Consider the following 26838-nt stretch of genomic DNA (forward strand, 5'->3'; position numbering starts at 1 on the left):
TTAGAAATTACACGTTAAAAACATATTTCCACAAGGACTTCATTAATACAAAGAATATTCTAGTACGAGTGATAAAAGCCATTAGTTACCTCCAGAAGATGACCGGTCAGAGGTCTCCAAAGAATCTCAATCCTGCGCATGTTAACTAGTCCCGTTTCCAGCAATTTAGCAACAGCAAAAAGTGATGGTTCCTTAAGAGAATGGAATTTGAACACATGCCTTTGAGGTAAGTGCAGTAAGGCGAGAGCATTTTGCCAGGGGATAATTTCTAGCCGAGGTACAGCTCATTGCACAGGCCGTGAAGGCTGGGAAGCTCCCGCAGTGCCGCAGGAGGGGCCACACGGGGGCAGCAGTGTGACAAAAGCCAGAACACCGCTGGCCCTGAAAAAGAGCCTTGCACAGTCCTCCCTCCCTCCCTCCCGCTTTTTAACATGTCCTGCTAGCAACACAGCCCTTCCCCCACTGCAACTTTGCAACTTCAGATTATAGTGAAACAGTCTGCAGTATTTCATTTCGTAATACCCTAATTCTTTATCTTTCATTTGCTTCATAAAAGCTCTGCAGGAATATGACAAATTTCCCACTCATCGAATATATCTGCAAATATTTGTGATAAGCTTCATTTAATTTAATTTTTTTTTAAATCAACATATAGTCAAAAATGACTGTTGCACTGAAATCATTATCTTTTCCCATTTCTGCTGATTTCTTTCTCTAATATTCAACTGATTTTAAACACAAACTTTGCTTATTAAATTCATTCTCTGTTGCTGTAATAGCAAAGTGTTATAAAACATGTTCTCTGCCTTCATTATCTCTAGTGTAACAGATTAAAGACAAACTTTCAGAAACTCTCTTCTGGGATAAGATTTTGACAAGGAGAATATATACTACATCTTATCCAATCACAGGGTCTTCAACCTTTCTAGGCTACAGGTTGTTTACTGAAGCTTAATGACATGAATACTAACTATGGTTTTCCCAAGTAACTATGACTTATCAGATTTTTAAATACCTAATTGCCATGATTTCTCTGCAGTACATTGTAAGAGAAAATTAAAATGAAAATTAGCATCTCACAGAAAATAACTGTGCTACTCAGCATCCCTAACCTCTGAAATTACAAGGGCTTTTAAAAGTTTCATCCACCCACAATTTTATTAATAGAAACACATGACATTCCTTAACTAATAAAAAGCACAGGAACACAGTGAGGAAGTTCAAAGAATCTGGTAACTGTATGAACCATTAAAAACAAGACATTCTCTGGTTCATATTTTATTTTTTAATCTAGAGCATCAAAGGTATTACTAGTTTTAGTATTAGAAATAGTTAGCTTAAAGGATAAATGTACAAGTCTTCTGCCTGTTTCATAAAAACATCTAAAAAAAATAAACTCTTTTTATACCTTATTGTTTCCATAGGCCATATCCATGGCTTCCAGAGACAAGGAGCAAAGGGCATTTATTAAGTGATGTAAAGACACATCGTCAAGGTACCTGAAAAATAACTGCTATCAAAAGACTGTCAAGTTTGATATGCACACATTATTTTAATTACAAGATAAAGTTTCTTACTGTGAATTTTCAAAAAGCTTTGAAATCATGCTGGATATAGATGGTAGATCAGTCATAACTGCTGTAGTCAGAACCTTGAAAAAGACAGAAATATGTCTTACAGATTTTAATAGAAAAATACTAATATAATATATAAATGTATAAATATATATTAAATTATATTTTAGATATATTTATAATATATATAATAGCTATATAATACATATTATATATATTATATTTATATAATATATAATAGATAAATATATTATAAATATATCATATATAAATACTAATATAATAGATAATACTAACAATCATTAACTGAAAACAAACAATCATGCTTACTGTGCTTGGCCCTTCCACAGCTCTCCCAGGTTTTAATGCACCCCCAACACTAGGCTTCAGTCCCAGAATCCACACAAGATGCTGAAAAATATAAAAGGAGCATTTTTCAGGCTGAGAAGAAATCAGCATTGTACTCAAGCTAAACAGAACTCAAGAGAAATGCTACAATACTTATTTAAGGCAATACACAGTACACCATGAGAAGACTCAAAGCTTTTTCTATTGCTCACTGAGCAACTGAAAACCAAATTATAGCAAAACACCAAGGCGTAACAGCAAGGCATAAATATTTCCTATGAGGGAAATACTACCTGAAGGGTAGCCAGGACAAGCTGCCACGATGTACCAAGAACAGCTCCATGGAAGTGAGCTAAGTTGAGTAAAGTCCTCATACACTGGATATTTTTTGATGTCAGCTATGAAAAGAAACAAAACAACCAAAAAGCCATCCAGTTTTTATCATTCCACAATGACAGTGTTTCTAGTAAACTTTCATTTTTTACTGAAGTGCTTTAAAATTACATTTTGTTTGCACTGGTGAAATATATTTTTTTTAGAGAAGTAGTTCAGTATCTCTCCTTCTCTCAGGCTTTTCTAGGTGAGGTTTAATATGAGTACTTGAGTGCTGCATCCAGCTCTGGGGTTCCCAACACTGGAAGGACAAGGCAAGATTATTTAAGAGCACGTAGTGATGGGACAAGAGGGAATGGGTTCAAATTGAAAGAGAACAGGTTCTGGTATTGGGAAAGAAATCCTTACTGTGAGGCTGGTGAGGCACTGGAACAGGTTGCCCAGGGTTATCATGGATGCCCCATCCCTGGCAGTGTTCAAGGCCAGGTTGGATAAGGCTCTGAGCAAGCTGGTCTAGTGGAAGGTGTCCCTGCACGTGGCCAATGGATTGGAATGTGATGATCTTTAAAGTCCTTTCCATCCCAAACCATTCTGGGATTCTATGTTTTATTTGATTACTGCCCTCTCCTCCCAGTTTCACATTATTATCAAACACAAGTTCAAGTAATCCTGCTTAATTGCATCATCTACACAAAATCAGTCTATCTTAAGTGAACCTTCACACACAGGCACATAACACAGCTGAGATCTAGAGTTTTCCAAATAGAATGAATAAGAACTTCTGAGCTAGAAGTCAGAAAAAAACAAGAATGAGACTTCTTCACAAATAGATAATTTGCTGTCCAGGGCTGATCCAAATTAAAGCCTTAAGACAATAGTTCAGCTGACCATTATTTGTAAGAATGTTGTATATCTGTAGCCTGGTTTTGAGACATGGTGAGATGCAGGAAGAAGCAAAGTAAGATCACTTACAAGTTGTACTTACCATAACCGTTCCCTGTGGCTGAAGAGCTAAGGGTTGCCCTACTGCTACAACTTGCTGGTGAGACTCACTTGAGGGACTAATCATTTGAACATTCTGTCCCTGAATGGAATATGCTGGAGGAAAATTGGAAAGAGAAGGAAGAAAAAAAAATTAAAATCCAGTACTTACTTGTAGTAAGAACCACCTTCTGGCAAACAGACTCCAGGAAATTTTTTTTACTGTTTTAGCTTTAATATACTTCATTTTGAGACCTTTAGTTATATTTAGATTACAGTGTCATTCCCTAGAGAGTTAAAGGTTCAGCAATTACTCCCTGTTTCTAACTAGTAGACATTGCTTGCTATACATTTATATATTTTATGTCAAGACTGAAATATTTATGCTTAAGACACAAGCATTAAACTGTCTCAACTCAGTTTTTTGGTCGCAATTATGTGTAAATGGTATCATTGTGTGCTACCATTGCACCAGTGCACTCAGAAAATTATGGTGTCATCAGTGGTGTATCATGATATTTTTCCAATATGGGACTTCAGGACACCCATTTGTAAAAAGAGCAACCTACATAAAATAAATGAGGTTCCCTGCTCTGTCTCTACAGACATCTGTGTAGTTCAGTCACGTGTACTTCTTCACAGACTTACAATCTAATAATACACATAGCTGGTACACTGGACTGAAGTAAAGGTGCTGGTCCTCATTCCCAGAGTAAGATATTTTTGTTTTGTATTAAGAGCTCTAATGTTAATTTCATCTCCATATTTTTCAGGTAGTTGCTTTTCTTAGTAAGTGGTAATTCACTTTCAAAGTTAGAAACAGAGTATATTGTAAACCAGCATATATTATGAATTACAACATTCTCTCAAGATGTGGGATGCATCAAAGCTTTTTGTAGGCTACAGAGAGCCTAGAACTTGAATCTTCCACTTACACGTAAGTATTACCATCACTAGACAATCGCAGAAGACTATAGTACATCACAAATGCAGGATGTTCTAGCCAAAGTTTTAGAACCCAAGCTGCCCAAAGACCTCTTCAGATTTTGAATGCCTTAATTATATATCCTAGCACATCTTTACAATGGTAGAAGATCTCCTTAGAATTTGAACTTTTGACATATGTGAATCACTCAGGAAATTTTAGATTGATTGGAATGATAGTCAGCAAATGCCGCAAGACCAACCAGTTCTGTCTGGAAAGTAGGTAATCTAGGTACTGTCTGAGGACTCTAACTTACTTTAATATAGCCAAATACTACAGCTGTATGTCTTTGGAATAATATCCTGAAAAAAAATGGGCTTAGAGGACAATATGATGAAACACAATTAAGAAAAATGTATATATTTACACTTGCTGGACAGAGCTGCAGTTGTGCTGTTTAATACAGTAAGGGCATAGTGAGGAGGCAAGGATCCTTTGCAAATGGCAGTGATAAAGGCGTCTCTTGATGTTACAAGACCCAGTCTTCCACAAAGTGCAGCCATGGTCAATTCTGCTTTTAGAATATTTTCAGTGGCAGCTTCATCAGTGCTGAAAGAGCACACATTGTTCAGCAGGAATTAATACAGAGCACAGAAGCTAACCAAAACTGAAAGCCATAAGAACATATACTTTAAATCCATTAACACTATAAATATTGAAGATCACGCATAACCAATCAACAAAATTCTTCAGAACCACTTCCTACAAAATCAGACTTTCTCAGCGACTTGCTAAATGAGACTATGAGAAGATATTTAAAACTAATTTCAGAAAGTGGCATTTGATTACAAAAGGCTCTTTGAAAGCCTCAATTAATTTACCACAGCTATTTCCTAGTAAAAAGCTTTTCCACTTTAAAGATTAGATAGTACTAAGAAGTACAGAGACATTACTAATTCTCTTACTTGCAGTGATCAGGACAATCACTTCAATATGTTGAAACATGCAAGCTAAGTAAAAAGAAATAAATATAATTCAAATAGTTTAAATGCAACCCTTTGAAAATGCAATTAATTGTTCTGTATTGAAATACATTAAAGGTAGATATTGGACTTTTGGAGACTTCTGAGTCATTAATTCATTCAGTCTTAGCCACAAACCTGACTGCTCAGATGCCATGAACAGCACTTACGTTGACAACTGTCAATTTGACTGGTATCAAAAGTCAGTTCAAAACATAGCTTGGAATGTCAACTTAGAAAGATCAATAGAAATGAAAGACCAGATACCTTGCATCAAGTAGGAGGGACAGAGCAGCCAGAAGACCACACCAACAAGCGTTCACCATTTCTTCCCAGACAGCTCTGCTAACTTAAAAAAAATATAGACTTTTTAATAGCAGAAACACAGTAGCTCCCTTAATAACTTTAATGCGTATCACAAACAAAATGCTTAATACTGCATCTTTTGAAGTGTGTTTTTGTATGTATGTTTACATAGCCACATATATGTACATACAGAAACACACTCATATCTTGCATTGAAAGTAACATTTCTGAGGTAAAAAAAAAAAAAAAAGTCACCAGGCAATGTTTTTTCCTAAATAGCATCCAAAAACCCCACCAAAATAAAACTTATTGCAATATATATAACCATTTTTGATCCTTTTCTATAAAAACGAACATTCACAAGTACAAAAATATGGGACAAGAAACTCACTGAAATTTTGCAGTGGAATAAAAATACTCTCCCGTGGTAGCTATAATTTTTTTTTTTCTTTCATTTAATAGGGAAAAAGGTATTGGTCTAGCAAACAGGTAGCTGCCCAGCCCATTTGCACACCTCCCTCTCTCCACCGGGGCACGCCAAGCCCCGGCACTCCGCAGCACCATGGAGAGCTCCCCGCTCCCGCGGCAGCGTCCGGCCGCAGCCCCCTGCCTTCCCCGCATCCCTTGGCTGCAACTCCAGCTGTACTGCCTTGGCTTCCTGGGCCACGAGCCAAACTCACTGGTCAAACACAAGTCATTTTGTACATACAGACCCCATAACAGACCTATCATATGTTCCACAAAACAATCCTCACTTCACAGCAGTTCTGCTTTCAAAGAAGTCCTTCTCTATATACTGCAATCTTTCTAAAAATTTCTCCATTAGAATACTCCTTTTGTCTTGGTTACTAGAAATGTATTTTTCTTTTAGTGTGGTCATAAGTCCATTTCTGACAGTCAGGTTGTCTCTTGTGACCTTAGATCTCACTGTTAAGCCAAAAGCAGAACACCAAGTCAAGTATTTTTTTAAATGGAACTGCTGTTCCATTAAAAGAATAAAACACACTTTAAATGAAGTTTTTATATATAAATAAGTACCGAGAAATTTAAGCAAAAAAGCATGAAATTCTAAAATCTGCTTTCTGCAAAACTGTTGAATTTCATACAGTGTTTGCATTTTCCAGTACCTAATTCTTTCTCTGATTGGTCAGAAACAGACTGCAAATCTTGCTCTGAAGAATGTGCTGGTAATGATGTTGCCTCTGTTGTGGTTTGGATGACAGTTTCCGCCTCTCCTAACTCTCCTTCGATCATGGTGGTGATACCACGGACGAGATCCAGCAAACAGTGAAATGCCACTGACATTGCATAGCCTTCAGGAATTGTCGGTGGCTCAACTTTGTCCAGCATCTCCAAACTAAAAAATTGAAAACATGGTAAGTGTCTAGCAATACCACTGTTTTTAAAAACAATAACAAAACACGAGATTCTGAATGAATGTTAAACACAAACAGGCCCGAAATACAATCCTTCAAGGTTTATTGCAACTCAAGAAAAAAACCTTTAAGTCACAAAGTAAAAGAGTAAATGAATTACTAAATAAGACAGCAACCAAAAGGATACAAACCCTGAGTACAGATCTGCAAAAAATATTTCTAAAAACTAACATATATAATCAAGCATTATGAATAATTCTACTTGTATTATTATTTTACTTAGAGCCACTGCAACAGAACTTATTCAGAACAATACAAGTATCTAGGAACAACATAGGAAATACATCAGAGAGCCATGACAGTGTGAACGTAGTTATAACAAATAGAGAACAAGTCAGACATTCTATTATCTTTGAGTCCACATGACTAGAAAAGCCTGTCCATAGCTAGATATTACATGGCCAAATATTCATCACTGACATGCATAGGTAAACAATGGACATTATTTGTACAAAGAGGATATGTCTACATGATTCACTGCTGAAAAGCATGCAGTTAAAACATCACTGTGCTGGAACAGCAGCTTCACTGCCACTTTCCTCTATCTTTTACTTTAAAAGCACATGAACTGCTGAGTTACAAATCCAACAGAAATTGTAGCTGACACAGCAGCAGCAGCACCTATACATGTAGAGACAGCCAGTTACAAAAACTACCTGCTTCCACAGCAATCATTATTTCATCATTTTTTACTCTGCAAACTGCTCTTAAAAAAACTACATATTCCAGCTAAAATATACCAAAGATAATTTTATACCTTAGCATCACCACTCTTGTCTGCACAAAGGATTTTTCCTTCTCCCAAACATGCCACACTTCAGTTATTACCTCTAATTTCCTGAAGATAGCTGCCTCCTACCTGGGGGAGCAGGAACTACAGCTAAATCAAATTGTCAGGAGTTCATCCTGTATATACAAGTAAGTATGAATATATATGCAGGCCTAATTAAAATTATTAGTGAGTTTTATAGTTAAAATAGATTTGTGGGGCAGAGGTCACACCCTTTTAGATAGAAAATGGTAACTACTGAATAAATTAAATATTAAATAAATTAAATTATATAGTCACCATCATGGAAATATGGTGGGATGACTCATATAGCTGGAATGCTGCACTGGATGGCTACAAGCTTTTCAGAAGAAATAGGAAAGGTAAAAGAGATGGAGGAGTGACACTTTATATTAGGGAGGCTTTTGATGCCATGGGTATTGAACTAATGATGATGATTGAATGTCTATGGGTAAGAATTAAGGGGAAGGCCCACAAGGCTGACATCCTACTGGGAGTCTGTCATTGTCCACCCAGCCAGGAAGAAGAGGTGGACAATTTATTCTATAAGCAGCTGGAGAGTATTTCAGGATCATCAGCCCTTGTTCTTGTATGTGATTTCAACCTACCAGACATCTGCTGGGAACTTAATACAGCAGAAAAGAGGCAGTCCAGGAAGTTTTTAAGAGTGTGTGGAGGACAGCTTTTGATCACAGCTGGTGAGTGAGCCTACTAGGAGAGTGACTATGTTAGACTTGTTTACAAATAGAGATGGGCTGGTGGTGGTTGGAGGCAGCTTGGGACATAGTGATCATGAAATTATGGAGTCCTTGATACTTAGTGAAATCAGCAGGAACATCAATACGACTTACATTGGACTTCCAGAGAGCAGACTTTGGCCTATTTAGGAGATTTATCCAGAGACTTCCCTAGGAAGCAGCCCTCAAAAGTAAATGAGTCCAGGAAAGATGGGCATGCTTTAAAGCAGAGATCTTGAGGGCACAGGAACAGACTGTTCCTGTGTGCCAAAAGATGAGTCAATGAGGCAAATGTCCAGCCTAGATGGGCAATGAGGTTTCAAAGCAACTTCAGAATAAAAAGAGGATGTGTCATCTTTGAAAGGAGGGTCAGGTTTCTCAGGAAGTATTTAAGGGGGTTGCTAGGGTATGTAAGAAAAAAAATAGGGAGGCCAAAGCCCAGTTCAAACTTAATTTGGCAACTTTCGTACAAGATATGTTTTTACAGATATATTAATGGTAAAAGGAAGGGTAAGACCAGCCCTTGTTCTCTATTGGAGGCAGAAGGAAACACAGTAACTGCAGATAAGGAGAAGGCCAAGGTGCTTAATACTTTCTGTGTCTCAGTCTTTAGTGAGAAGACAGCTTGTCCTCAGGACAACTGTCCTCCTGGGTTGGTAGATTGTGTCAGCGAGTAGAATGGTCTCCCTGTTATCCAGGAGGAGGCAATCAGAGAACTGCTGAAACGCTTGGATGTTCATAAATCTATGGGCCCAGATGGGATCTGTGCCAGGGTGATGAGGGAGATGGCAGATGAGCTTGCAAAGCCACTCTCCACCATTTACCAACAGTCCTGGGTCACTGATGAGGTTCCAGATGACTGGAAGCTGGCCAATGAAAGGTGGCTGTGGTCAGGTGGGGATTGGTCTCTTTCTCCAGGCAGCATCTGACAGAACCAGAGGACACAGACTCTAGCTGTGCCAGGGGAAATATATGTCGGATATTAGGAAAAAGTTTTTTACAGAAAGGGTGATAAAGTATTGGAATGGTTTGCCTGGGGACGTGGTGGAGTCACCATCTCTGGATGTGTTTAATAAAAGACTGGATGTGGAACTCAGTGTGATATTTTCATTGAGGTATTAGAGCTGGGTTGGACTCAGTCTTGAAAGCCTCTTCCAACCTAGTGATTCTGTGATTATATGAGTTATTACTGTTACATGGCAATGGCTGTGAAAAGTCTTGAATAGTTTGCCTATTCCTCTTAAAAATGTTTATTTCCTTAAGTAAAGGGGAGGACAAGTTCCAGACAAGACAATGGTCTGTGGACAAACTTGTACAGAAGTATGAGATGTGGCCATTGTTTGAAAATCTAATGGCAGCAGAAGAGAATTGGTGCTAGGATGTGACACACTATAGCAAGTCATCTCCTTACATACAGGGACTACAGACAAAAGTACAAGAAAGGAGAAAAAAACTGCTGTGAAATGCTTGTGACAATTCTGCAATTTTAAATGAAAAAATGCAAAAAATATACAGAGAAAATCATAGTCACTTGAAGTATCCAAAGGTAAAACACAAGCAAGTGTAGAGAAGGACAGGAGATTATGATGGCTGCAAGGTTATTAAACCAGTTAAGAATAGATAGTAAGAAAAAAGAAAAGGAAGAAAAGTGGAGGTTGTAGTAGTTGACCAAATGAAAAATCTGCATTCCCTGAGAACAAGCAAGTAAACTAAAATAACATCCATGTCCACTGCTGGAAAAAAAAATCAACACATACACATTAACTATTGAAATTTGAGGATGAGGTTTTTTTTCTTCTGTACCTCAAAGGGAGATAAAGCAGTTCCTACCCTAAAAATATTGAGATGTAGGCTATTTGCAGATTTCACTGAATTTTAGTATGCCAAAATTTTATGGTGGTACAAATAGCTTCAGGTTTGGAGGCACCTGTCCCTCAATGATCATGATTTAAAAAGTAACATAGTATTTGCAGATTTAAACTGAGAACATCATCTCCTTTGTACAAAGTCACGACAAAACAACTTGCCATTCTACGAACCATTCATCATTAGCCTTGGTACACAGGTCAATATATTGTTTGAAATGACAACCAGACCAGTAGCTACCAGGAACTATCCTGCTCAATAAAAACTGTAAGTACAGTAAAGCTGGTGTGAGAAAGCTACTTTTCATTCCCACTGATGCCCTGTTTGCTTAATGCCCTTCATGTTTGCCATTACAAAATGCAGCAACAGGTATTCCAAAATTGTTCTATACCACAGGGAGGCCTAAAAATAAAGAGTTAATACAGATAAAATGGTAACAAAAATAAAAAATCCAACTGATGCTAAAACCATAGGGGACATCCCAATCAGAATCCTGGACATGCAGGAAAAAAGAGCAAAAAGACCAGAACACCTCATGGCACCAACAAAGAGAAAATTCCTAATAGACTTCCATGCCAGTGAAGCAAAAACTTCAATATTCAGTAGTAAAAAATCCTTACATCACCAAATTCAAAATAAAAATACTTGTTACATAGACTTTCAAAAACATAGAGGTACTCACTATGTAGCTTTAGCACTGCCTTGTACTGTTACATTCAGGATGGGTATCCAAGTGCCTCTGTACTCAAAGGCAGGTAATACAGTTGCACCTCCACCCATTCCAAGCACTCCTGGGTTAGTCTGTGCTGAGCCAGTATTCCCTGATGCATTGCTTCCTGTTCACAAAAACAAAGTGATAAAATCAACCAATCTGGTATTTGTGATCAGAAAATATCCTTTTTCTATTCAATTTTTCAGACATCAGGATTAATCTGAAGATACCCAGATCAATAACAAAAATCAACAATAACATAAAAAACTATTTCTGAGCTCCCTCTGCTGTCTAAAATATAATCTTATGTGCAGCTCACTGATGCCAACTGCCTATTTTCCAGTCAGAATGTAATGTTTCTGTGAAAGGTACAGCAACATTCATAATGTTCTGTGAATGAATCAAACTTATATAGTCTTGATGGAACAATGTATGTTTTAGCGAAGAGTCAGACACATACTTGAAAGTTAAGGATTATTTACATAGTTGTACAAAGAACTCAGTAACTAGAAAGTTTAATTATTTCAATAAAAAACTTCCAAGATTTCAGAAATGCAAAAACCACAACTAGTGGTTTAGTAAGAATAGGTCCCACAAGTTCAGATTCTCTCTGAACAGACAATGGGCGGAGAGAGTAGAGTCCCCAGGATGGTGACTGACAGTGTAACTGCCATTTTGGTGTGTTTGCTTTTAATATGTGGAGAGTAAGCTACTAATATAGGCAATAAACTACTAACTTAGGCAATATGAATACACAGAAGCTTATGCATACACTTTAACACACTAACACTTAACAGACTGAAACAAAAAAATCATGCCGCTAAACAAATTATTAACCAAACACTGGCACTAACACAGTTACACTGGTGTCTTTTTCTATGACCCCACTATGCAGACAGACATATGCAACTATTTTTGTATTAATCTAACTCATTAAAGTGGGTGACAAACATTGCCCAGTATAATAAAAGTAACACAGAACTTCAGTAGATGCAGCTTCCAAGCTGCTGAGCCTGCTGCAAGACTGAGGCTCAAAAATCAGGTGTATAAGAAATGTAAATGTCCAAAGCCAGGTTGGATAAGGCTTTGAACAACCTAGTCTGTTGGAAGGTGTCCCTGCCCATGGCCAGAAGGCTGAAACTAGATCATCTTGAAGGTGTCTTCCAAGACAAGCCATTTTATGATTCCAAAAGACAGCCTGCTATGAGAGGACCGCTGTTATAATCAGAAGACTCAGTTCAAGAATTACATTCCATTGATCTGCTCTTTGTAAGTCAAATACGACCATAGGAGGAAAAAAGGTAGAAAAATAAATGCATGAGAAAGTGACATATGAAGCACTCAAAGTAGAAATTAAAAGGTAAAGACAAAACAAACTGAAATAATAACCCAGAGAAATGGTAACAGCACTAGAGGTATCACCTCACTGCAGTGCTGTTTCACTTGAGGCAAAATTCAGGTTTTCAGAATGAGTATTATAGAACGGCTTCTCATATATGCATGTTCCGTGGTGAAATTGTGTTTCTGGTTTACCTTAAGATAATCAAGCTGACCTAGAAATGTTCTATCAGTTGCTGCATAGACAGCTACTGAACAGCAGACACTGATGCAAATTTCTTCATGCTATCACTGCTAACTCCAGCATGGGATTCCAATTTCATGAGTGAACACTGAAAGATGTGAGTCTAAACCCAAAGTTTTCAATGTTTCTTAATTTAATAGTAGGTTTGATAGACATTAATTACTCTTATTATCTGGCTTTTATCTCTTTTAAGAAGACATATCAAAAGACACCCTTACAAATTATTTTTAAGTTGTTTGTTGCTGAGAACTCAGCTTCCACAACTACAGAAAGAAGCAGAGCATTAACTTGGGACATAAACACCTGCATAGGCATTAACAGGACAACAATTTCAAATTATTAAAATACAAATATACCTAGTGAAATGCCAAAGCCCTGGCTGCAAGAAAAGACAACCAAGTTTACTTTCAATATGTGTCTGATTTCAGCTTACAAAAAAGATGGAGATCATTTGTAAAATACACATCTTTCATTCTTCCTCTTGGCTCCCTCACTCCAGTTTTAGCCTTGAACATCCAGAAGAACTACTGATTGCCTCCCACAAACACACACTGTCTTACTACTTAAACTGCGCCCCGCCATAAATGACATCCCTGCACAAGGAGACAGAAATCAGACACAATTCGTACAGTCAGAAATTAGAAATAACTCCAATGGAATTTCCCTCTGAAAAGTTGTGAAACAAGGAATCTGACCACTGCAAAAACAGGAATCAAGGCAGATTGATTCTGCTGCTGACTGGGGTCTATGCCTTCCCCACAAAAGAGGTAGATAAAATCCCCTGTTGTACCAGAGCTGAGAACACTATCTCTACTCAAGCTAGCTTTTTACCAAAATAAACACCAAAGTACCAGAGCTGTACCAGAACTGAATCAAAACAGAATACATTATTACAAGAAAATGATAGAAAAATAAAATTATAATAAGGACAAGGCTTTACCAGTTTGGTTTGGTGTTGCTGATGTGTTCCCTGTGCTTGGTACAAGAAATAGAGACTGAATAAAGGACCCCAGTGCATTCACAATATCACGGAAAACTTTAGTGGAATGTTGCTTCATATCATATGACTGACAAAAAGACCTGGAAGGTATAAAACAAAGTATTTGACAAATTTGGGACTAAAAGAATATTTTGACAGCAACTTCACCCCCACACACACTCCAAACTGCAGTCTAAAAGCACATTTCAACAGCAAATATTTAGGTAAACAATAGTATCAAATTTTAGGTAAATCTTCCTTTGACACTGCCAAGACATACTCAACTATAATTCGGCCCTTCTTGGATAATAAGCATTGCCTAATGCATTACACAAATTTATTATGAACAGCTTATTGCATTTAAGTTTCTATACATTTGCAATGTTTTAGGAAGCATTTTCCACTAGAGAAAAATAATAAAAATATATCTTAAACTTTATGTAAAAGCAAAAGCCAATATAGTTAATACCTTAATAGCTGAGGCTGCACACAAAGCCTGTGAATAGATTCTACTGCAACAGCTCGTAGCCACTGTGGTTTGTCTGCATCCAGAAACTTAACCAGCAATGACAGAAAGATTTCACATTCCGTTACCTAAAACATATAGTTTATAGTAATTAATAAAAAGAAAAAGCCTCCTACAAAATAATTTCTAAAGAAACCTTTCATCTCAGGAGTCCTACCACAGCAAGTTTTGTACAGAATCTAAAAAAATCCCTGGAATGAGTATTTACTCAGAATTTTATTAAAACATAACATTTTTGACAAGCTAAAATCACATATGCAATTGTACTGAAGGAGTTAAATTCCTCTCAGACATTGTAATAAAGGTCATACATTTGCTACAGTAGACAAATGAAAAATATCATTTTTAACAAATACCAAAAACTCAGGACATAAGAGTGGCTGAACACGTGTTTTTTACCCACATTCTGTCAACAGCTTTAGCAACTCAAGTCAAAAGGCTCTTAGAAAGTATTAACAAGGCACAGTAATCATCATTATCTAAAGTGAGGCAAACAACAGAAGATCAAAAGGTTCCCAAAACCTGAAAGGCAGTTAAATAGAGAAAAGACAACAGCTAATCTACTATAAAATTCATACAAGTCCATGTCTAACAAAATCATACATTTAGAATACATGTAAACACAAATAAATGTAAGAGGAAAAGAGTATTTAGCTTTCTCTTCCCTCAGTAGACATCAACAGCTCCCAAGAACTAATGAATACTACTACTGATCACAGCATTGGCATATACATGGAAAAATAAAATTGCATAAAGAAAATTTGAGCATGTTCTTACCAGCAAACTGTAAAACTGTTTAATCAAAACAGAAACTACTCGCAGCAAACGCATACAGATGGGAAAGTACGGTTTTTCCACTGGTGCTGGGGAAGATGAGGTGGTGGAACCTTGCCTGAATTTGATATTTGGGGAGAAGAGCTTTATAACAAGAGGGCATACCCTTTCTTTAAGAAGAAAACTGAATTCCTGATGCTGAAAAAGAAAAAAGAAAAAGTTACATGCAGATATTCCTTAATTGCTAGCAGTAGCTCTGATTATACATCTTATTTACATTTGTAGTTATGATCAAGCAGTCTGAAATCATGCAAATTCTGGTATAAATGACAATCAGGAAATGAAAAGGCAGAACTGCAGACACCATTGTAAAGCTACCAGGAAGTATGAAATTACAATTGTCAGGCTCATGCCATGCATCCTTCTTCCTGTATTTTGCAAGTGGAAATAGGCTGCTAATATATCACTTATATATTTATAAATTAATTTATCTACTGTCAGCTAATAAAACACATTATTGCAGGATCATGAGGCATTTATATGCAGTAGATACATGCAATTCACAGTCTTGATTTTTACTTTACAAGTGGGGTGAGCTTAATAGTTTTGTAGAAGTAACAATTCCACAAATTTAGTTACAGAGCTGTCATAAATAAGGCAAGATAAGAAAATGCATCTCTGGAGGAGATATAAACACCAAAACCAAAAGTGAAAGAGTAAAACAGCACTACAGAATGTATAAACATAAATAAAACAGAAACATAAATAAAGTGTTTAAGAATAGAAAAATATTCAAAAAGCACAGGGAACTTCTCTGTTAAACACCACCCCACCACCTCCCCAAAACATAAAAGCTAGAAGTCCTTCAGGGAAACAATACTCATGTTAAATTAAAGAGGATTTAATGAAGTGTAGATTTTACTACCCGTGTGAGTAAAAGTCTTCCTGTTTTCCACCCAAGAACTACTCACTTGTAAAAACACTTGTGGAAAGTCGTTGAGGACCGACTCAAGAAGCTCAAGGCCAAACGTACGTGTCATTTCTGTCATACCCACGAGCCAGTAGGGAGCATCAGCATTAACTAACTGACAAAGATCCTTAGAAAGAAACACAGTAACATTGACATTCTCTGTAAAGTCCTGTACCAAGAAAGTTTCCTGACTTCATAATGAAATCTACAAACTCTCCTCTTTGTGAGCAATCTCCTGATTTCAATGTATTTTTTCTTTAAATACTTTTTAACACAAATTATAAAGCATAGAAAATGTTTATAATAATTTTTAACTTTACTGGTATCCTTGTAGCATGTGTTCATTCCTAGCCTCAAAAATATCTCAAGACAAGTGAATTTGCTAAGTCAAGAAGATTTTATTGGTGTGATGAATGCAACTACTCCTTTTCATTACATACTTGACTTTAATGTCCAATACCAACCACAAGAAACAGGACTGAATTACAGTTGCAGTGTTTTGCTCTGTACTGGGTCTTGCTGAGATGGAGTTAATTCTCCCCACAGCAGCCCTTACAGTGCTGAGCTTTGCATTGGTAGCTAGGAAGGTGCTGATAACACACCAGTGTTTTGGCTACATCTGAATAGCACTGACACAGCCTCAGTGCTGTCTCAGTATTTCCCCCCACTGCCACCAAGGGGCTGGGCAAGATCATGGGAGGGAACACAAAAAATGTTATCTCAAACTAACCAAAGAGATATTTCATACCTCAGTTATAGAACCTAAGAAATGGAAGAGGAAGGGAAGCATCTGTTATTTACAATGTTTGCCTTTGGGAGCAACTTCCAGGCATTCTGAAGCTCTGCTTCCCAGGAAGTGGCTGAACATTGCTTGCTGATGTACTTTGCTCATGCACATGCAAACTTTTGCTTTAGTAAACTGACTTATCTCAACTTATGAATTGTTTTCCTTCTCGTTTTCTCTTCCCATCAGCTAGGACAGGGAGTGGTAGAGCAATTTGGAGGGTACCTGAGAGTCCAGCTAGGGTAAACCCACCACAGGCTCACAGAAATAAGAATATTGAATTTAATGCAGACATGTACACTTAGCTATTATTTAAGATTTTTAGTAAAACATTTTCCAAGGCCACTTTATCTTCATTTTCTCATCATTCCTCTGTGATACAACATATCATCACCAATTAGAAAAAATAGCATAAGAAAACCCAAGGCTCTGGTTAAGGACATTGTCAATATGCCAACAGCAAATTCTTCAAATTTCTTAAAGAGATGTAGAAGCACCCAATCTTAACTGCAAATACATAAATATATGCTCCCCATCTACCTGAAAAAGCATATATGCATCCTTAGCACATGGCTTCAGCGTACTGACAGATCTTCTATTGCTATTCCCTTGAACTGCAGCTGGCTGGTCAACAGCATCTGTCCAAAAAAACAAAACGAAGTTTTTATGAACAAAGGTACTGTTAAAAATCAAGTATGCATTAAGTGTTCTCACAGGAATATTCTATGAGAATGGCCAGGTAATTCTTCTGCAATTTATGTCTATAGAAACAAACACTAGATTGACTACCAAAGATCATTGATACCAAGCACTGCGTTCCAATGCTCTCTTCAAAACTACTGCTGCCATGTAGTTCCCACTCAGCAATCTATGGTATCTGCACTATAAATGACACACTCGCCTCAAATTCCTTTACAGTACTAACCTGAAGACCAGTTCTCACAGCTTGAAAAAAAAATCTAGGTTTTATATATTGCTGCATTGAACTGGACTGACACAATGGTGAAGGATTTAATCTCCTTTAAATACTAATCAGTGTATAAAAGCCAGTTAAAATGAATGATGTCTGTGACGTTTTCATAACATCCATAGACATCTTACTACTTCTTTATCTGAAAGAGAAACATCTGATATGTGTCAAAAAAGCAGGTAAATAAAAGCAAGCTGAGTAAGCAGTATGCCCACCTTTGTATCGTTCATCTTCAGCAACCACTCTCTCAAACACAACAGTAACTACCTGCCGCACTGTAGCTGCCGCAGTGTTATTTGTGATATTATCTTTTGTGAAGTGCAATCGAAAGCAAAGTACAATTGCCTGAAAGGAAAAAACCAGAAAAAATATTACCTTACAACAATATATATCATCTTTTAGCTAAGAGTCAAGAAGGTTGATGGACTGAGGAATGCCTTCTGCTACAGTTTGTCAGAAGGTTGTCAAAAAAAATAAATAAATTGAAGAACCAGAATACATTCTGTGGATTACCCTAGTCAAAAAAGTCCCTAGCAATCCTCCCCAAAGGCAATCAAAAGGCGGTATTAATTGAACACATTACAATGTGCCAACAAAATTGCAGTCATCATACAGAGAATACACAGTAATCATCACACAGAACAACTTGTATCAATTAATGTCAAAAGGACATTAGGCTTGTAAGGTTAATCACAGAAAGGTCAGTCAGCTTCACAGCTAAAATGTCATTCCTCTCCTACGCTGAATCACAATACTTTCACAATCATGTTGCCTTGACTGCTATTAATCCTAAGATGTGCATTTCAAAGTGTCATTGTGCTGGCAATGACCTGAATGCTTTTTCCCATTGGATTTTGTTATTACCTCTAACTCATAGTTTAATACTTACCTGTTTTATAATGAATATTGAAAATAAAGATTTTTATGTGTAATGAAACCTGTATTTCTTGTTCTTCTCTCCATATACTGTATTCTTGCACTTTCAAGAGCCTCAACCACACCCAGCCATAGTGCTACATGCTGTGAGCCATACAAGATCCAGAATTTTCTTTTGCCTCTTTTTCATGTCTGTGATTTGTGGACTCTACTCAGATCATATTGCCACATCAGTTTAAAATCTTACAACAGCTTGACTGAAACATGAACATGCAATATATGTCTGGCTGAAACCAATTTTCTACAATGTAATCTAGAAGAGAAACTAACTAAGCAGAGTTTCACAAGTCACAGAGGGTAAACAATGTTGCTTCTTCAAAGAGAAGTATCTTACACTTTAAATTAAACTTGACTGGGAAATAATTTTTTAGTTGAAACATAATATCTAAAATGTTTCATGTTTAAAACTAGGACCCAAAGTTGTTACTGAAAGAGCAGTAACTGGACTGTTTTCAAAAGGGATTTAAGGCCGGGTGGAAGGCAGCTTCTTCTAACATTTTCTCTTAGAGAGAGTTTACACCTTGCCACGTGCTCTGATTATAGGTCAAACATATACAATGAATTTAACAGATGAGAAGGATAGGCATTGGCTCAGAGTTTTTATTTCAAGTTCCTATTAAGTCTGAAGTGTATTATTGTGGAGGAATTACAAAACACATGGAAAAGGAAGCTAAAAGAAATCCCATTTTCAGAGCCTAGTCATAAAGACAATAGAGACACAATAGAATCGAGAACCCCCTTTCCTCATTCATTGTTTTCACATGCTTCATATGTAAAATTTTCCCATTTTTCCTCTTGGATATTTTAAATTCTGTAGTTGACACCAACAAATTCTTACCTTGGACAATGCTTCATCATGCACAACTGTATTGGTTGTTAAAAGTACAAGAACTGTCTGGAGCAATTTAAGTTCTTCAAGACTGTTCTCCATCAATTGCCAAAGCATATTAATAATGTTTCCTGCTGCAGCCTGCAAAGAAATAATTTTTCTGTCACCTATTACAATATTTATGTACTGGTATATCATGTACATATGTAAGAATGCCACTGTCAGAGAGGCATATCATAAATGAATGTGCCTGTTTGTCTCAACTGTAGGACTACTTTGAGAATATAATGCAAATTTCATTGTCACAAGCTTCCCAAAGTATTTTTAAAGAACTGACAACAGAAATGTCTTAATATGCAGTACAAATTAAAGCCTGTACTTAATTTTCTACTTGGAAACATGGAAGACACAGTAAAAATCTCAGAAACATGGAAGACACAGTAAAAATCTCAGAATTCTCTCATGTCAGAGAGAAAACAGTGTAATTTTACATTACACAAGCACAACTGAAGGTGTATTTTTACAGCATTATTTTCATCAGCTTCCTAACATACTATATATGCAGCACCATAATATATCATGACATTTACTGCTGCAGAAAATGTGCATCTATTTTACTTTATTTTTAAAAATAAAATGTAACAAAAGCACAATAACATTATTGCACAAAGTATATTTTGTTGATGCACAAGGTTCATCACATGTTCATTTCCTGCAGTGTAAGAATGTGAATTAAATGAGCTGGTATCAATTTTCATAAATTTCCTTCTAGAGGTTACTATACTGCCTCACTTTTTTTTTTTTTTATGGTGTAAAAGGTTTTCTTTTAAATTACTGAAAAACAGACATGAGTAAAATATTTTGTGGACTATATTCATTATAATATAAAGAGCCTCCTAAAACAACTCATTCACCTTCCATTTGAGGTCTGTATTTCTCACTCTGAAATATTTATGTTTCTGTATAAAGATTGATCTTACCTCTGAAACAACTTCATGAGACATAAGCCTCTGTATGGCTGCTAGACACAGCTGAGTGATCTTTGGTTCTTTTGTTCCACAACCCATCAGAAAAGGCTGAACCACCTCTGAGCTGTTCTCTTTCAAAGCTTTCAAAGAGAAATATGGAAGTAGTCAATATTTAATGCTTTGAAAAATACAGTGCAAAAATTGTTAATCACACCTATTAACAAAAAGCAATCTCCAGTCTCGGAAATTTGGGATTTACACGTGGACCACAGGGAAAAGCCAAGTGAAGACACATGGGCTGACACAGCTCACTTCCACAATTATCCTAGCCAAGGCTCAAATTCCAAGAACCTCCTCCCTAAAACACTCAAGTGACTTTCCAAATCCAAAACATCCACTTAAGAGTCCATATGGTTAGCAAGAAGGTGTACAGTTCTGCCAAGGCCAGAGCTTTCCCTGGCCTTCCCACAGGAACCAGTCTCAGGCTGGTAGCACTGTCCTGCTCTGCTTTACCTAATGCAGGAAGCAACACAGTGCAGCACAGAGCAACATTCCAAAGCACGGGGCAGGAAGGGGAAGAGCAAATTGCCACGGGCAAAAAAGGAGGAGATAGAGACTGGACTGAAAAAACAGGAAGAGAGAGACTGGACCATTTGTATCCTGGGTATGTTCAGCTGGCTGTGAATTTGTCAAATTGTGTTTTATTGAAGAAGAGCAGCTTCTTAAAATGGACTTTTGCTAGGAGAAAACCAGTTTCGATAAACTTCTCTCTCGCCTGCTTGTTTTTTGTTTTGTTTTTGTTGTTGTTTTTTTTTGTTAAGGAGAAAAAGCTTCATAATGAATAAAACATTCTACACTAGCATTTAAAACAGTTTTTCCCATAAAAGTAATTCAAGAAGTCTGAGATATTAAAATTTTAAAATATTAAAAATATGAAAGAAAAACATGGCTCTGACTGATGAGTGGTTTTCCATTTACAGGTATGTTTGTTGATTCATGCAAACTTCTAACATTTTAGCTGCTAATCACCATTTCAGATACTACAAATTTCCTTACAGTTGAAAGGTGTGCTCTTACACTGAAGGTCATAAACTGTATTTTAGTCTATGTGTAATAGAAGAAATGTATTCATTAAAAGTTTCACAAGCTTTTCAGAGGACAGTAGCTACCACAAACAAAAATACTTTCTCACATAAAAATGCAAACGTGGTCTCTACTACTAAGCATCACTACAGCTAATTCGGAAAAAAAAGGAAACAAAACTACAAAAATATACTTCAGTGATATTTTCCACCTGAAACACTGACTTTAAAGTTTCTATGAAAAGAATGGGCTATTATAAATGACAGATGCCAACTTTCTATAAGATACTAGTTCTTACAGGGTGATACCAACACACAGTCCAGTTTCATCAGCCTCTTCAGAGCCAGTGCAGACTCTGTGTCCAGTTGACATTTCTGAACTGCCACTAAATTCTAACTATCAAGCATAAAAAAGCAAGCAAAAAGATACCAAAACACATTTATCCTTAACATGAGACTCAAGATATAGTTCTGAATGGCAAAAATTGCATGAGTTAATGAATCACAAGACAAAGAATAAATTTAGCCTGTTACAATACTTTCTTACATAACCCATTAAAAGCAACAATCTCACAACGGAATCTTTACAAGTATTTCTAATTTATGAAGCTGAAAAATTAATGTTCTGTAGATTTGCTTTGGTACCCCTTCAGGTTTTATAGCAACCAGGCACATGGGGTGATTATTGGGGCTTTCCTGTTCACTGTGTCTGGAGGTAAACCTTGATGAACCCTTCCAACTCAGAATATTCTGCGATCACATGATTCTGTAGCTGTATTAGCTTCAGTCTTAAAATGCACAATAAATTTATCATTGCCAGGTCTGCCTTCATTTTACTACCAATTTATGGCAGAATATATTAAAAAAGAAATCTATCTCACTGAACCCTAACAAATGAGAAGTTTTTGGGAAGTATAACTTACCCGTTCATTTCATCAGCAAGATTATAATTCTAATTTTTTAGAAGAACTCCTAAACCATAAATTTTTGCATATCTCGAAGTCACATGAAAATAATTTCTAAAACTTAGCTCCTGTGATTTAAGGCTTTCTCCTCTTCTGGAATTTCTCTAATTCTTATAAATTAATAATAAAGTATGTACACACTGCCAAGAATGAAGACTTTGAAACTTAAAGCTCAACTTAACTTTTCCAAGAGACAGAAAGAAATTAGATCACTGACCTCAGAGATCTGGCAGGTTAAACATAATCCACCAAAAATAACAGAGATTTTTAAGATTTTAATAAAGATTTTAAGCCTGCATCTATTTTCCTAAAAACTGTAATCCTACACAATGAAATGCTTCAAGAAAGCACCAGATCAGCTTATTCAAAGCAATCTGATATACTTGTTCTTATCTATGTCAGTGAAATGACACTTTACACCAAAATATTAAGAAAATTATATCCTGATCAAAATATTTATTTGTATTACTAGAATGTCTCATAGATGATCTTAAATTATCTAGCAGTCAGAAAGTATCCATTAGATTTCATAATTACATTGTAGCATTTTGAGGCTTTATTATTACTAAGGTATATATATTATTCTTCAGAAGATTTTAAATATTAGATAGACAATCTCTTGACACTAACTTATCTATAAGATTAGCTTATAATTGATACTTCAAAAATACAAGAGTTCATAAAGAATTGAGTCTGGTTTTGTGCTTTATTATGCTTTAACTGTGGAATGCTAGGATAATGTGCAGGCAAAGTACATTTACCCAGTACAAAACTGTGGAACAAAGGAGGAAAAAGTTATTATCCTATTAGCAAAGATTAACTAATTAAAATAACTTCTAGGGCCTGCTGGTTTCCCAAACCTCTTAACAACAAATCTAAGCAGGTTTTTTGAATTAAATAAATACTAAGTACATTTTAGTTTAAATTTTCCAAGAGAAAACAATTAAAAATTTTTTACCAACTACAAGAAAGTATTCCTTCAAAAATATGAAAGCAAAGACAGCCCATCCATCATCAAATTTAATGCTCTTTCCTATCTCTTCCCTTCGAAAACTAATAAACAGAGAATTTTGCATGATTAGAAACTAGCTTTCTAAAATACAAACTTCTTTATGCAGTAATGTTTACGGCTTCCCAATTGGCTAACTACTGCTTTCCCTTTTTCATTTGTGTATTTTGATACAGCTGACATTACCTGGAATACTTTTCCCACTTATGTCAGCATTCATGACAGCAGTAAAAACAAAGAAAATAAACAAATAAAAAAGAGGCATTAAAGTGAAATACTGAGGAGTGGGTCTATTAATTCAAATAATCCTAGAAAATGCCTCCTTAACAATATCTGATTTACATATCTCAAATCAAGATATGGTTTTGCAGCTGGACCTTCCAAACAATCTAGCATTTCAAGGATTTTGACTACATCTGGGAGACACTCAAGTATTAATGCAGGGACATTCAAATCCAGCCAAGGGCTTTACCAGAAACTGGCAAGAAGCCAACTTTATAAAGCTGCAGACAGTCAAGAGATATTGTTTTAAGCATTCACAAAGCTGCAACTCACAAGATATGTCCCATCCCTCAAGGCACTGGAACATCTTAAATTGAATGACCTTGTCTCAGATAAAGATGGATTTTTGCCTACCAGTTACAAGTCCCCAAAGGCTGGTACTAATACATATGTGGATCATACTGCAGATCTCCACACAGAGCACTAAAACAGTGAGAATGTAGGGTCAAAGTATTTAATGTTATTTATCTAAGTGGATGATTACTTTTGTAGAGCATCAACTGAAAATAGAGCCCTTCCTCAGCATCCTAATAGCACTAAGAAACAAGTAGTGTTAAAAATCTTCCATGCTACTGGATCTTTTGCTAGGTGCCCAAAAGTAAAGCATCAACAATATATTACACACTAAAAGACATGTAGTATCATTAGACATATCCCAGACATCTTTTCAACATTTTGATCTGTCACTCAGCTTTATTTTTTTTATTGTGCTGCAAATAATTACCTGCCAAAATATCTGTGTTCCGTGCAGCTATTGTTTTCACTTTTATTATTCCTGATTCAGCAGCCTGGAAGAAAAGAAAACAAGTAGTTTAGATGCTATATCATACATGAATATCTGCAAAGAAATAAAAAAAATTGTAGATAAATAAAAAGGTATAGTCTCAGAGAAAGAAATGTATTTGCAGTGGCTTCTGTCAGCAGAGCTAATTCAGAAATGATATTTTTGTAGCAGCTGGAATTCCTTTTTAGAATTCCACAGGAAGGGCAATATTGAGAACTTTCAGAAATCACAATTCTCATCATATTACTTTCAAGTCTATGAATGTAAAAAAAATCACTAGTAAGCATAAACACTGTTACATAGTCTCTATAAAGTTTCAAACTATGAGTATAAAAATGAAACCCATCCTTCCCCTGGATTTTGGCTCCCAAATGTCATACACAAATTATCCCAGGGCAATGCCACGAAGATGACTATAACAATACTTGTTCTTCCCAGCATGCCATACAGCGCACACCAGTTCCTCCCCTTTCCCCACAGGTAGGACTTGGCAGAGCAGCAGCATCGTCCTCTCCCTGGCATGCTCCTTCAGCAGGGGCAGGGCTGCCTGGGCACAGTGCGGCCAGGTGACAACCAAGGCTCCCAGCCCTGCCAGGACATCACACATGGCCCCAAGGGAACAGCAACTCCCTCTTCAATGCCCACAAACACCTCCCTGCAGAAAATCACTCAGGTCATGTTCTCTAATGGAAATCAAGCCAAACTGGAAACCTAATACTAAAGCTTTGCATTTCAAGACTGTAACTTGTGAAATTTTTGTGTACAAAACATCAAAGATATATTGTACATTGTGCCTTTGTATATTTAAATTTCATTAATACACTGTAAGCCTCTGGAAAGAATCAAATAAATTAAAATAAATGCAACAGGGTTTCCCAAATGACTGGACGCAAATTGCTGGAAACTACTGTTCTACCAATTTGAAAGCATCCTTCCCCATTTATTTCAGCTTTGTATTTCTGTGCTATTTCCACACTAAACATTTTTATTTTTCTTCTGATACTACTATTTAAAGATATGTGCTGTCACCACAAAACAGATTAGAGAAGCAGAGAAGCTGTCACAGCAGAAATATGAAAGCGATAGTACATGAAGTTTTACCAAGTATTAATATTCCCTCTCCAACAAGATTTCACAGAAAGTCAGGTTAAGGTGACTGTATAAATTCACAATTAAATATTTTAATTAAGATTTGATACACATATTTCTCAAAATAGCTAAGTGAGAAATGCAAAGCTAACAGGTTTTTATTTGGTTGGTTTTTAAAAAAAAACATTTATTTTTAAAATTTTTTAAAATTTTTTTGTTCATTTCCCAAAACAATATAGGAAGACTAAGCACTGCCTTAAAATCCTGGAGATTTATTTAAGTTTTTCTGAACACAGTTTTCTACTTTAAAAATAAAGTCAATAATATCCACACTGCCTGATACAACATGGTCAAATGAGCACAAAGCAACATGAACATATATATCTTGCATAAGTAAAATAAGGCGTGCCAGATGCAGCTCTCATTTATTTTAATTATATGAATTTATTAATGTGTTGAAGTTCTTGAGATTTAAGTCAAACCCTGTTCTTCAGTTATAAATTGTCAGCTAATTGTAGGGGTTCTTGTCACAACATATTGTTCCTATTAATTTATATGAAGGATTTGTCACACTCCAATTATCTGCAAACTAAAACTAATCACATCAACTGGCAATTGATTTCTGTCTTGCCAGGAAAGACAAACTCATTTTGATTCAAAGAAATATTAAGCCTGATCATATTAGTGGCATTCACAAACACCATGCACTTTGCACAAAAATTTTCTAACATAATGGCTCTCAGTTGTTTCCATGCTGGCTTTATATAAAATAGTATACATTAAAAATAAACAAACAAAAAAGTAAAACAAAACAACTGCTGAATATAAGCATTCTTCTCCAAGAGATACAGAAATTTGTATGATCATCTGCATCATGCTATGGTTTCTATTCAGAATCCCAGCTAAAAATGTTTACAGTTAAAAATTAATTGCACTGCATACAAATCCTACAAAAGAAAAACACTATAATGTATATATAAAAGAGATAACACATTAACATAAGAAAAAACCTCACTTGATCATAAACAGACAACAGACAACATGATACCTATAAACAGTTCTAATCTGTATACATGAATGTAAAAGTGTGCTTGGATTGCATCAATTTAAGTGGCAAATTAAAAGATATATTCATAGATTTTAAGTTTACAAATTTGTATCAATTGCTATTGCAGTTTGCAGGACACTGCCACATGAGAAAAGGCTCTTACAAAACACTAATCAAGGAGAAAGACAGCATCTTAGTTTGTGTATTTATGGGTTCAAGTATGATAATTTA

At 36.1% G+C, this 26838-nt stretch overlaps 1 protein-coding gene across 10 annotated transcripts in view; it reads right to left on the minus strand.

Annotated features, from left to right (window-relative positions):
- MON2 (MON2 regulator of endosome-to-Golgi trafficking) overlaps positions 1 to 26838 on the minus strand; it is a 119329-nt gene that overhangs the window by 81699 nt on the left and 10792 nt on the right. For all 10 annotated transcript variants that reach the window (XM_086884576.1, XM_086884586.1, XM_086884583.1 and 7 more), the window contains 19 exons: positions 24411 to 24474; positions 20361 to 20488; positions 19390 to 19521; positions 17831 to 17960; positions 17186 to 17283; positions 15863 to 15988; positions 14895 to 15089; positions 14061 to 14185; positions 13553 to 13692; positions 11001 to 11154; positions 6617 to 6846; positions 5451 to 5532; positions 4589 to 4770; positions 3241 to 3353; positions 2216 to 2320; positions 1905 to 1985; positions 1578 to 1651; positions 1409 to 1499; positions 90 to 191 (listed from right to left, as the gene is read on the minus strand). In XM_086884576.1, coding sequence (XP_086740702.1) covers positions 90 to 191; positions 1409 to 1499; positions 1578 to 1651; positions 1905 to 1985; positions 2216 to 2320; positions 3241 to 3353; positions 4589 to 4770; positions 5451 to 5532; positions 6617 to 6846; positions 11001 to 11154; positions 13553 to 13692; positions 14061 to 14185; positions 14895 to 15089; positions 15863 to 15988; positions 17186 to 17283; positions 17831 to 17960; positions 19390 to 19521; positions 20361 to 20488; positions 24411 to 24474 — 2352 coding nt within the window. The remainder of the gene's footprint in view (positions 1 to 89; positions 192 to 1408; positions 1500 to 1577; positions 1652 to 1904; positions 1986 to 2215; positions 2321 to 3240; positions 3354 to 4588; positions 4771 to 5450; positions 5533 to 6616; positions 6847 to 11000; positions 11155 to 13552; positions 13693 to 14060; positions 14186 to 14894; positions 15090 to 15862; positions 15989 to 17185; positions 17284 to 17830; positions 17961 to 19389; positions 19522 to 20360; positions 20489 to 24410; positions 24475 to 26838) is intronic.

This window comes from Cyanistes caeruleus, chromosome 4 (genome assembly GCF_971803275.1).
Source record: "Cyanistes caeruleus chromosome 4, bCyaCae1.hap1.1, whole genome shotgun sequence".
NCBI lineage: Eukaryota > Metazoa > Chordata > Aves > Passeriformes > Paridae > Cyanistes > Cyanistes caeruleus.